The sequence below is a fragment of the Lupinus angustifolius genome, unplaced genomic scaffold (genome assembly GCF_001865875.1).
Source record: "Lupinus angustifolius cultivar Tanjil unplaced genomic scaffold, LupAngTanjil_v1.0 Scaffold_66_3, whole genome shotgun sequence".
Taxonomy (NCBI): domain Eukaryota; kingdom Viridiplantae; phylum Streptophyta; class Magnoliopsida; order Fabales; family Fabaceae; genus Lupinus; species Lupinus angustifolius.
The window spans coordinates 12,899-25,960 of record NW_017723201.1 but is presented as its reverse complement, the minus strand read 5'-3'; the positions used below and the strand labels follow the sequence as shown (position 1 = coordinate 25,960).

The following is a 13,062-nucleotide window of genomic DNA, read 5'->3' as shown; positions in this document are numbered from 1 at the left end:
GGTGAGTTCATTTATTTGAGCTAATTTGTTGTTCTTATTTCTTAACTGCACGTGGCAAGATGGAACTACCCATGGCTCACCATTAAGTGCCAATAGAGGTTTATACATGATAGAAATCACATGTCTCAACCAAAGTGCTATTTTTTATTATTTTTCATTTTTAAAAATGTTCTTTTTTATATATATCAATATGTGATTAGTTCAGAATGGATAATGAAACATCGTTTGAAACAGGTGATCTCCATCCGTTTACACGGTTGAGACTTGACACGTATATGGAACCAAGCTTTTTGAGGAATATAAGATGTTTTTTAATCATGCTGAATATTTTGTAAATATAAAGAAAATTGCTTTCTCTATCATAAACCTTAAACTCTGAATTGATATTTATTTCACATCATACTCTTAGCATAAAAAGTAAAAATAAAATTATTTTATTCTTCTTCTCAGTGTGAAAGACGGAGCTAAAAAGTAGTATTCACATTCTTAGCAAAACATATAGTTGCATGTCACATAAAGGAGTCGACCCTAAAAGGTTTGCGGCAAGTGGGTAACATATACTAATAGTGGCTTAAATATTTTTTACTTATATAACTAATTTCATATCTATATGACTATATTACTAGTATGATATTGTTTTCATTGGTTTTAAAATTTATCGTGATTCAATTAGTATTACTCTAAGGCCATAATATATTCAATACTCATAGTTTTATGTGTGACTAAAATAGGGTTTTACTTAGAGTGAGAAAAATATGTTTTCTTTTGGATGAACGAGTTTGGTCGGACTCGAGGTTTGAGTAAGACTTCCTGAATATCTGGGATAGAGTTTTTTTTGGAATTTGGATGAAGGTGGATCTGGATTTGCCGGTGGAGGTACCTGAAAAGGTTCTCCGTCGATCAAGTCAGTAAAACTAGAGAGGTGATGTCTGATAGCAATAAATGAGATATGATGAGTAATAATGATAACAAGTGATGAGTTCTAAATAATATTAACTATTGGGGAGACCTCTATTTATAGTGGTTAAGGTGGATGACATGACTCTAGAGGGTATTGTTGGCATGACCGACCATCCTAGCTTTTGGGGGCCGCTTTTTCCATGACAGACAACTTTGGCATGACCGTATTCTATGCATAGTCGACTTGTAGCTTGTAGCCATTGATGGTGCTATATAGAATCGAGGGTGTGCAATTTGCACACCCTGAATTTAAAAAAAATTAATATACTATCTACAAGGCATTGGAAAAACATTGAAAAATGGAGAAATTCTAAGTGGACAAGGTTTGATAAATTTTATATTGATGTATTTGTTATATCTGTTATTGTTGAAATTATTAAAGAGAATGGATTAATTCAGGAAAAATGAACTTGGTTAAAATCACAAAGCAATGATTAGAGAGTACGAGGGATGATGGATGAAAATCTTTATTGCAATAGGTAATCTTATTTTGCAATATGCATGACATTGACATTCATGATATAGATGTTGACTTTTTTCCTTCACGACGTGGAGGCAGAACGCATGCTATCACAATAGAACATCATTATTATGTTGAATTATTGTATACTATTGTGAATATGCAACTTAAGGAACTTCATGATGAGTTAAATACTCAACTATTTTTTTGGATGTATTGTTTAAGTACATCCAATTTGTTCTCTAGATAAGGCAAAACTGATTGAATTTGTAAAGTTCTATCCACATGATTTTTGTCAAACTGGTTTAGTGATGTTTCATAATCAACTTGAGACTTATATCATTAATATGTATTGCAATGTTGAATTTGCTTCTTTGAAATGAATCAATAATATTTCAAAGAAGTTGATTGAAAGTGGAAGACACATTGTTTACCCATTAGTTTATCTTCTTTTGAAGTTAACAATTATTTTACCTATTGTCACGACAATAGTAGAAAGAGCATTTCCAGCTATGAAAATTGTGAAAAATAAGTTGCATAATTGAATGGGATATGCATGGATGAATGATTGTCTAGTGACTTATATTGAGCGAGAAATGTTCAATAACATTGACGACAATAAGCTTATCATTCAACGAATTCAAAATATGAAACCATGTAGAGATCAATTATGAAATGTGTAATTTATTTGATTAAAAATATTTAAATATTGTGATTTTGGCATTCATGTTTTCATTTTTTTATATATGATGATATATATTATTTTTATTTTAATATATGTTGCACACTCTACTCCTGGGTCTTAGAATCATTACTACTTATGGTAGGTGTGATAATCGTATTGCAGTCTGTGCTTGTTGTGTTGGTAGGGTAAGTGAGATTACAGGTAACATGACAGTGCATTGTTGCACAATATGAAATCATTTAATACTCTGTAAGAGGATGACAGTAATAAATCTATAATATTCAAGTGTTTAATAAGTAACAATCATCAAACTAAATAGAAAGTGTATGATATATTCTTGTGATTTATATGAGAGATTTTTTGTTCAAAATTTATTATAAAAATATTACTTCACTAAATTATTTTGATATATAATGGGTACTCATTTTTATTTCATCATCACAATTTATTTTAGCTCTTAAATTTATTCAAATTTCAACATACAAACTTTATGTAGTTAAATTAGAGGTGTACAAATATTATGGCACCGAATGTACAAGATATAAGCACTTACCACATAAGTCTAACTATTTGGATGAACATATGTCATTAGCATTGTTTGTCAATATCCACATGTTTATATTTAGGTGGGATTCATTGAATGATCATGTCTATGGGCATAGAGATTAAATAAAAAGTAGATTACACTTAAATGAAATGATTCAAAGATAACATTATCCTTAGCTTATTTATCCCGGACTTGGCCAAAACATCCTCAACAACATATAATTAGGATATCATATTTATTGGAAGAAAAATAGTTCTATATTATAATTTGTAATTTGTATGATGGTTTTGGACCCACAAGTTTAATGTATTATAATTTATTAGTGTAATAGCGTATATATACTACTTAATAAAAGGAAAACACAAAATAACCACTCACCTTGGTGTAATTTGTGATTCTCTATTTTGTTCTCATTATATTCTTATTTCTACAAAAAAAAATATAACATTATCTTCTTATTTTACTCTCATTATCTTCTTATTTTAAAAATGTATTTTTAAAAGTTGAATATTACACCAATCGAATAAATTCAACTGTAAATTACAAATATTTAACACAAAATATTATATTTGTCAGTTATAACTTACAAACTACATATTATAAACAATAGCAAAACGGGTTGACAAACATGACATTGTCACTATCGACTAAAAGAAATATATGAAAATGATGCACGAATATATTCATTTGTGCAGTTACTTTGTTCTTAATTAAAGTTTATTTTGACAATTTTCCCAAAATTTTCAGATTTCCTTTTATTTTTAGCATATGCATGAGATTGGCATGCTATTTCATATTTTTTTTTTATAAATAAGTATGTGTACATCTACCATATAATTCTGATAATCGGGAAACTAATTTTTGTTAATATTAGCTACAACCATCTCGACAGCTATGGGCATCTTCCTTCTCCTTTTTATTTTTTCAATTAAATTCTACCAATCAACAAGAAACTTCTGAATTACAATCCACTTATTGCCAAACAAAAATTGTGATAACGTTTTTTATTGAACTAATAATGGAAGCACAAGACATATATTCCCATGACAAATACAACTAATAGTTTATATATTGTGTTGAACATACATGTTATGATAAGTGGTAAACTCGTCAATACCTTATTTTTTATACTATTCCCTCTAATTTGGTATCAACATATCAATACAGTCACTCAGTGATTAAAAAATAAAAGTAAGTAAAATCACAGTTTAGTTGTGAAATGGTTTTTTTTTATAAGCCAAAACCTCAACAACAACAAAAAAAGAAAGAAAAAAAAAAGTTGACTAGATTTGAACCTAAAACTTCTACACCATGAAGGGGCCGGAGTAACATTTTTCTATCAACTTACCAGTACAGCCACACTCAATGATTAAAGGAAAAGCTACAATTAGATTACTATTTGGTTCTCAATTATTTTTTCTTTGGAACCAAAATAACTATTTAATTAGACTTTAGACTAAGGATTCATACAATCACATATTACTGCTTACACACTATTTACATGCATTACCTATTAAGGTCAATTAATAACATTACTCCCCGTATTTTTTTTAATGTTTTAATTTTGACTTTTTTATGAGACATTCTCCAAATTTTTATGTATTTCAATTGCTTTTATTATTATGAAGATATTATTGCATTAAATTAATTAATTCAGTAGACAGATAAAATGAATGGTTTTATTAATGAATGACTCAGCATTGTTAAAACTGTACCAAACCAGTCAGGATAATGGTATAGTGGTACAGTGGTTCAACCAGTGGTTCAGTAATTAAACCGCATGCCGGTTAAACCGGACATACCTACTTATATATATATATATATAAACCTATAACAAAAAAATTTATAATCTACTCAAAATTCACATAAATAAACAACTTTAAGTCTTTAACAAATTCAAAATCTAAATTAAAAAACATATATTAATCCAAAATTATCACTTAATAACCACAAAATATAAATAAATGACATAACTTCACAACTCACTCTATAAAACAAATAAATTTAGAGTTTTAACATTTAACATCAAGGAGTCAAAGTTATCTTATATGAATATTATATTTTTCTACCAAATCCTATCTTCAGACAGTACTTTAAGATTACACAAATGTCACTGAGATTACACACGAATGTTAGGAACCAAAATGTGTAATCTAAGTATGTTTTGGAAACATGTGTCTTGAAGTGTTGAAGAAGAGTTGGAAAGATGAGTCACCTTGTAATGAGTTTTTTTAAGTTTTTAAGTTTTTTTTAAAAAAAAAATAGATGTGTATAAACCAATCGGTTTAGTAAAATACTGATCGGTTCACCGGTTTTGACCGATTTTGATATTTGGTCAGTTCAACACCTGTACCGTACCGATTAGGGGGCCGGTTCACCGGTTTTCTGGTTGAACCGGCCGGTACGGTACGGTTTTTATAACTATGGAATGACTATTTTTAAAAACTATATCTAATAATTTATAAAATTAATAATACTAAAAATATTTTTTGCATAAGATAAAATAAAAAACTGCTACAATAAATTCATGATCAACAACACTGCTACACGATCAGAAAAGAAGAGGGCAAAATTAATTAAAACTCCTGAAGTGAGAAGAAAAAGCTATGACCAGAACTTCATTAATTTCTGAAGTCCAGCAAAAATGTTACTATGAAGTGTAAGTGATGAGATAGTTGCAATCACTCCATGGAATAATATTTTGATACATGTAGCAGATTTTCAGACCCCATCAATTTAAGAGATACCTAACCAACTACTAATTAGTTGTGAATAGGAGTTGAAATAAATTAAAGTGAGATCAAATTACTGCATCTTCTATGAGTGGCAAATATGGTAACCCTTCAATAGTTGTTATTTGTACATAAAGTTTTTATAATATCAAAGCTTGATAACTTTATATTTTTTGAAAAAAAAGCTAAGTAATGAAGACTTTACGATTCTTTTTTTAATTAATTATCTCCCCTTCTTTATTAATTTCTCTTTCTTCATATTTTGATATACAGCATCGTGTTACAACATTTATAAACTCCAAAGGAGGAGCTGATGACATATCTAAAAACTGAAGAAAGATTGTGTAACATATATTAAAAATAAAAATAATAAATATCATTATATATAAAATGATGAAAACATTAATCTCGAAATTACAATTTAAATTTATTTATTCAAATAAGTTATAAATTTCATAGTTGATCTTTATGTGACTTCATATTTTGAAATCGTTGAATTATCAACATGTTGTCGATGTTATTGAACATTTCTTGCTTAATATAAGTGACTAGATGGTCTTTCATCTATGTATCTTTCATTCGATTATACAACTTAATTTTCACAATAGGTAAAATCATTGATAACTTCAGAAAAAGATAAACTAGTGAGTAAATAATGTGTCTTTCAGTTTCAAACAACTTATATAAAAGATTATTGATTCTTTTCAAAAAATCAAATTCAACATGAATAGGCATTTCAATGATGCAAGTCTCAAGTTGATTATCAAACATTATCAAATTAATTGAGCAAAAATCATGTGAATAAAACTTTGCAAATTCAATCAGTTTTATCATAATAAAATTAGAGAGCAATTTGGTTAAACTCAAATAATATATATAAAGAAACAATTGAGTTTGTACACCAAGTTAGGACAAGTAATTTCCATCCATGTATATGATGTTTAGTAAGTTGCATTCTCAAATTAATCCATGTTTGTTGATATTAAAAATTTGCTTAAAATGAATTATTAATATTTTATTGGGTATACTGGTGAGAGTGGTAATATAATGTACAATTATTCAACATTTACTAGTTAAACTAAATATATTATAATAAACTTATAAAAACATTATTACTTGTAAGATATAACTCAGCCATATTACGAACAATAAGTTTTAATATTTCATGAGTGATTTTAAATCTGTAATTATTTGTTTGCACAAAAGTACCATATAAACCAATATTTTTTTATTATGAATCAAATTTTCTAGTTTTGACCAATTTAGTAATTGTTGTTTAGTGTTAAGAGTGGATGGTCCGGAGTTGAGGATGGATGGTCAGAATTTGAAGATGGATGGTCAAAAGAGTACGTCTGATGTAATAATGTAGGAAAACAGGTAACTTGGTCGGATGATCTTTTGGGTCCGCCGGGGAGGTACCTGAAAAGGTTCTCCGACAATCAAGTTAGAGCAATAAGTGTAGCAATAAATGAGAGGGTGAGAATTAATTATACTCTATGTGTGATCTCTTCTATTTATAGAGCTTAAAAAGTGTTGATGACATCTGCTCATTGGCCAGCATCTAACGGGTACGAGAGATGTACTACTTGACCTGCAGATCTATCCTTGTTTATTTGCCTATGGTAGATAGAATGTTCAGGTGGTGTGACAGGTGGTCTGTGGTCTGACACAGATGGCGAGTCAGCGGTGCATTAAATGCTATGTCAAAGGTGCATTAAATAATGCGTCAGAGGTTTTAATGTCGTGTCAGGAGCATTTATTGCATCTACGGTGAGTGGATTCATCTGAGACGAACGACAGGGATATAGAGTATTGCACGAGATACTCGGGTAAAAGGGGACAGCCCGAGGATGCCGGCTAATAGATTCTTTTGAGATTGGAAACCCGAGTATGACCAAGCTTAAAGTAATATATATTGTATAATTATTATATAATATCTGTTTAATTTTGTGATTCAATTAGTCGATACAATAATATATATATATATATATATTTTTGCCATTTTCCACAATAAATTCAACATCCTCACCCCATTCACATTTTAAATGTTTTGAAATGTTACTTAATTTGGCCATTTCTAAACATTCTAGTAAATATTTAAATCTCACATCCCCAAATGAAATTCTCAAGAATGCCTAACACCATCTAAGAGTATCGTTAATTACAACCCAAAATTAATCTTTAAAGTTATCTCTTTCCTTTTTAAGACATGGAAATTACCAAAAGCAAACTTTACAACTGTTAGTAAAACATAAAGTCTAATTGAGAGCCGCAATATACATTAGTCAAGAATAAAGAAGAATTATTATAAATAATCAAAATACCAAGTATAATATATATAAATATATGTTACGTTATTTAAAGGGAAGATATGGAAGAAAGGTCCAGATACCTATATCATTGCCTGCTCTGGACATGTAGTTTTAATAGCAGACACATGCATTGCCTGGCTACATAATCTCTCTCAAATAGCTACCATATATACAGTACATAGGGTATGGACCTTCTTCATCAACTTATCAAATCATGTTATGTACTCGACACCACTCTAATATCTATGTATTCTCAGTATAAAGATTTATATATAACAATTGGTTATCTACCATTTATTTGTATTATTTTTTATTGAGTTAATAAGGAATAAATATAAATGATAGAAGATATAATAATAATATTTAAATCTCTTATAATCGGTATAATTCTTTTTTCATTACCTATTTCTGTTAAGTAATTATCATGCAAATTCTTTACAGCCAAGTATACATGAGTGAGATGCAAACAGACTGACAAGTATAGTAAAGTCGCCTCTGAGTTAAGACTTGGACCCATAGAATTGAGAGCCTCAAATCAGAGAAATTTTTTACCCCAAAATAGTAATGAAAGGTAGAAATTTATTTTGACTTAGAGCAACAAAAATCTCGACTTTATTTTTTATATATATACTTATTTTAAACATCATTTGTTGTCTAAATGAACATCACACATTATATTGGATTGAGAATTATAAATTAAATGAAAGGTGGCCTAATGACACTATTACCGCATCCTTGCTGCCTCATCATCAACTACTATATATCCCTCCAACGAAATTTGATGCTGCAACTTATGTATTTTTGTAGTGTAATAAAATACTGCATTATACGAATACCAACAAAATACTCATTTGTGGTCATCAAAAAATGGCAAGTTGGTGTTTTAGTGAGGGAAATGATACATGGAGCTAAAGATTTCTCATATCTAGGGTAATACAAGATTGTAGGTAAAAAAACTGAATGGTTAAAAAGATTGTAGATAATGTGAGAGAAAGCTATAGGAATAATTGAGGGTAATTGTATTATTTTATAATGTCAGAGTTGCCCAAATTAAACTATGATAAGTGGTGCTCATATTTTCTACTGATATAACATTTTAATATTTTAACACATCTAATGTCCAAAATTAAATATATAATATTTGAAAATTTTGCAGTATTGAAGCTCTGATGTAAGATGATTGAAAGTTAATCGACTTAATACCTTTTTATATATGAATTTACTAAACTTAACTAAACCCAAAAGTTACCTCATATAAAGGGTACCCCAATCATATAACGATTATATTTGATCATTGATAATCTATATAAGATCTCAGTAAAAGTTGAAAGGAGGTTGCGTGGTAGAAGGGAGATTGTAGGGTGTGTGGGCTTGCAACTTTGCAAGGTCACTCATTTTTCTCTTGTGGGGCCTCTACTCTTCTATATCAAACATCAACCTTTATATATATAAGTGTGACATGACTCATTGGTAAGTGATAGAAAGAAAAAAATCAAAAAGGTCATAGCTTAATTATCATTTTCATTTGCCAAGCCAAAATATCACCAAATAATAACAATAATGAGTGTTGAACCACAAAATTCAGAGAGTGAGAGCACTTCAAACTCAAACTCAAACTCAAACTCATCTGAACCTTCAACAACGAAAAAGGTGAAGAGAATTAGAGACTCTAACAAGCACCCTTTGTACCATGGTGTTCGTATGAGAAACTGGGGCAAATGGGTCTCAGAAATTCGTGAGCCACGAAAGAAATCACGCATATGGCTAGGTACATTTTCTACACCTGAAATGGCAGCAAGAGCACACGATGTTGCAGCATTAAGCATCAAGGGTAATTCCGCCATTCTCAATTTCCCTGACCTTGTGGATTCTCTTCCACGTCCTGTCTCACGCGCCCCACGTGATGTTCAAGCTGCGGCTGCAAAAGCGGCGCAAATGGACAACCTCGACATACCCACTTCAACGACGACAACAACGTTGTCAATGTCTTCTTCTTCTTCACTCTCTTCGTTGGCTTCTGCAATGGACTTGTGTACGGAAGAGTCTCATGAGTTGAGTGAGATAATAGAATTGCCGAGTTTGGAAAACAGTGTTGATGAGAAGAGAGAGTTTGTGTTAATGGATTCGGTTGATGGTTGGAATATGTATCAGCCACCATGGTTTGAAGACTTTGACCAGCTTGGAATCCCAGAGAGTAGGTTTGAAAGTTTGGTGTGGAATTAATTATTCACTGCTTTTAAGTCATTTTGTTATGATTTTGTGAATGAATGCGTTATTGACCATGTGAAGTAAGTTCTTTAAATTTACGTATGTGAATCCCCTCTCTTATGGTAATTATGAAAAGTTACAGCTAATCCACAAGTATGATGGTGATACGGTTATGGTGACTTCTGAAACCAAAATATTGTGACCGCTATATTTGTGGAATGCAAAATATTAAATCTTTAGGGCTTTATATATAATATATATGATATGTCTACGTTTTTGGTGTGTTTAAGATGCCACTTGTGGTTTTTTTTAGGGGAAGCAACTCACTCTTTTGTATGAGTCTTGTGTCCCTTTTATGTATTTTTCCTTCCTCTTATTTGAATTGTAAATGGTTAAGAATAATAGAGGAAATAATGTAGTTCATTTTGGGTTCACTTGTTTTTTAGTACAAAATGTTATGTATCCTTCTTCATACGGATGGTCAATTCACACACCAATTCAAGTTTATGTTGTTGTTGTTGTTTAGAGTTTGGAATTGTATTCTATGATGAGTACTTTGCAAGAAAGAACATTACCATAAGAGAGGGGAAGATAATAGAAAGTGAAATTTTGATCTGATGTTATGATGTAATTGAACATGCAACTGTCTTCCAATGAGAGCTTCTAGTTAGGACAGAGTTATTGCGTTGATATGACAGAAATTATTAATGGTCCAACATCAATACTCACACACACAAATTTAACATAACATCAATTTTTTATCGGGCCTAGAATAAAAATATATGTAAGGTACTCCTATTCATAAAGAGAATAACACTGAGTTTTCTAAAAAGAGCATATCATAAGAAGAGAATAAAATATTTTTTAGTATAAGGAGTTAAATTATCTTCTCCATCCACTAAAATTATGATAAATATTATATATAATCATTTTTTACAAAACTATTTTTAAAATTAAATTAAATAATACACATGTCATATTTTGATGGAGCTTAAGATGATACTTTATTCTCTTATTCTAATTAAATTATTTAAACAGTAAGGTTTGTAAATTAATAATGTTATTTTGACATGTTAAGTGGTAACTTTTAGTTATTTTTTTAAATTTTTTGGATGAGCTTTTTTGTATGTATATAGAGATAAAATTTAATAAGTACACGGGTGATAAAATAATTTAATTTATTGTAAAAGAAATTTTAAAATTTAATTAAGAGATACAAATGTAAATACAGATGTAAATTAATCTTCAACACATTCTTTTTGAAAAATAAAAAATGTTGGGAAGTAAAATAAGCTACGCTAATTCAAGTTTTTAAATTCTTTTAAAGGAATGCAATTCTCTTTGACGCTATAATACTACTGAATTCATCTTTCTTATTTAAAAAAAATGATGTTTTCCTAATTTTTTTTTTTTTTAGCATGAGAAATTTCTACAATATAACTAAGAGACTAAGTTTTAAGTAACTAATAATTGTTTCCCCTTGCTCAGAAGGGAATACTTTAATTAGGGTAAGTGTGAGAAAAGATAAGGCGGATTAAGCATGTCACTCACTTATTTTTAAATATTGATTGGGTTAATTTTTGAACTTGAACTTGTCCCTAATTAAGATGAGACGTGTGAGGGATGAGTCTAAAATAAGACGGGTCAAGATAAGGACGAGTCCAGGTTGGAAAAAGACAAAATGACAAACGTGAATTTTTTCTCAAATCTTTAACCATGCACAATCAAAATTATCACAATCTATATATAAACTCGATTAAAACCTTCATCCCACATATATCGGTATATAAATTATAAACCGTAAATTGCATCATTCAAACTAAAAACTATCACAATCACGTGACTGAAAATTATAGAAGACGTTGAAAATTTCAGAACAATTTAAACTGTCAAGTATCAACATAAGTTGAAGTGTTCTTGTAAGTGATAAAAAACACATGAGAACTGAAATAACAACAACATGTCAATACTCAAAAGTTAACACAAAACTAAATACAATAACTAGTTATTAACCGGAAAATGAACTTAAATTGGAGTACGCAAAAACTAAAAATGAATTGGTACGTATTTGAGTTATGTAGCTGAACATAATGGGTATTGATATGTACTTATTCATATATTCTTCATATATAACTATAAGGAACGAGTCAGATGATCCGGACATAGACCTGAACTTGTCCTTTTGATAACAGGCCTGTCACTTTTAATCGGGTTTATCATTTTTTATTTATTTGGACGAGTCAGACCTATCCGTAAGTCACCAAGTTGAGACACGTCTACGAGTCGGGTCGGATCTTACTCACCCTAACCTTAATTAACCCAGAAAACAAATATAAGAGTGTCCTTAATTGCTTAATCAAAATACAATTTGTCATACCTTTATCAAAATGGGTTTTATTAGGGGAAACAATAAATAAAGACTAAATTGAAAATTGAACAGACTACTTATATTTAGACTTCTGATGCCATTATAACCACAAATAGCAACCAAGGCAAATGCTACGTGCTTCAAATAGCTAGGGTCTCCTTGTTCAAAAGATTTATTGAGCAATAATTGTGTATATTAGATTTTGATAATTTTAAAAAATTATAGAATATTTTTATTTTATTGTTATACAAGTATGAACTGGTTAGTCCTTACATGTTTGCTGTCCTTATAAAGATAGAAAGACAAACTTATTGCTGCATTAATTCTAATGTGTTTTCCAAAGTAAGTGAATCTAATAATGCAAACATAATTTGGATCGCTGTCATATGGTCTATATTAATGTGCAGAAACAGTATAACTTTCGATGAAGGGAAACTAGTTCTTTAGGAGTTGGCAGAGCTTATAAAAATTATAGTTTGGTTATGTACAAAAGAAGTATTTAAAAATTGATGTATGTCCTTTTACTAATGGAATACTATAGCTTAAGGTCTTACAATGATTGCAATGTCTCTATTCTTGGATTGGTCTTCACTCATTTATACATAATTAAGCTAAGGTAAACTTTTCTTCTCGTATGAATATATTGAGGTTGGCGAATAAGAGTAAAACAAAGTGGTTGTCCATTTGGTTCATCGCTATATCTATTTGGCATGAGAGGAATAAGATTATTTTTAAAATTAGCAATTTCATTTTAATGAAGTGATGAAACTTATCTTCTTATATTCTTGGA

At 29.8% G+C, this 13,062-nt stretch overlaps 1 protein-coding gene across 1 annotated transcript; it reads left to right on the top strand.

Moving 5' to 3' along the window:
• The first annotated feature begins 9,219 nt into the window (after positions 1-9,219).
• Positions 9,220-10,346, top strand: LOC109339285 (dehydration-responsive element-binding protein 3-like). The gene has a single exon (XM_019576701.1). It carries the CDS (start codon positions 9,257-9,259, stop codon positions 9,917-9,919), a length of 663 nt encoding a protein of 220 aa, XP_019432246.1. The 5' UTR covers positions 9,220-9,256; the 3' UTR covers positions 9,920-10,346.
• Positions 10,347-13,062: the final 2,716 nt, after the last annotated feature.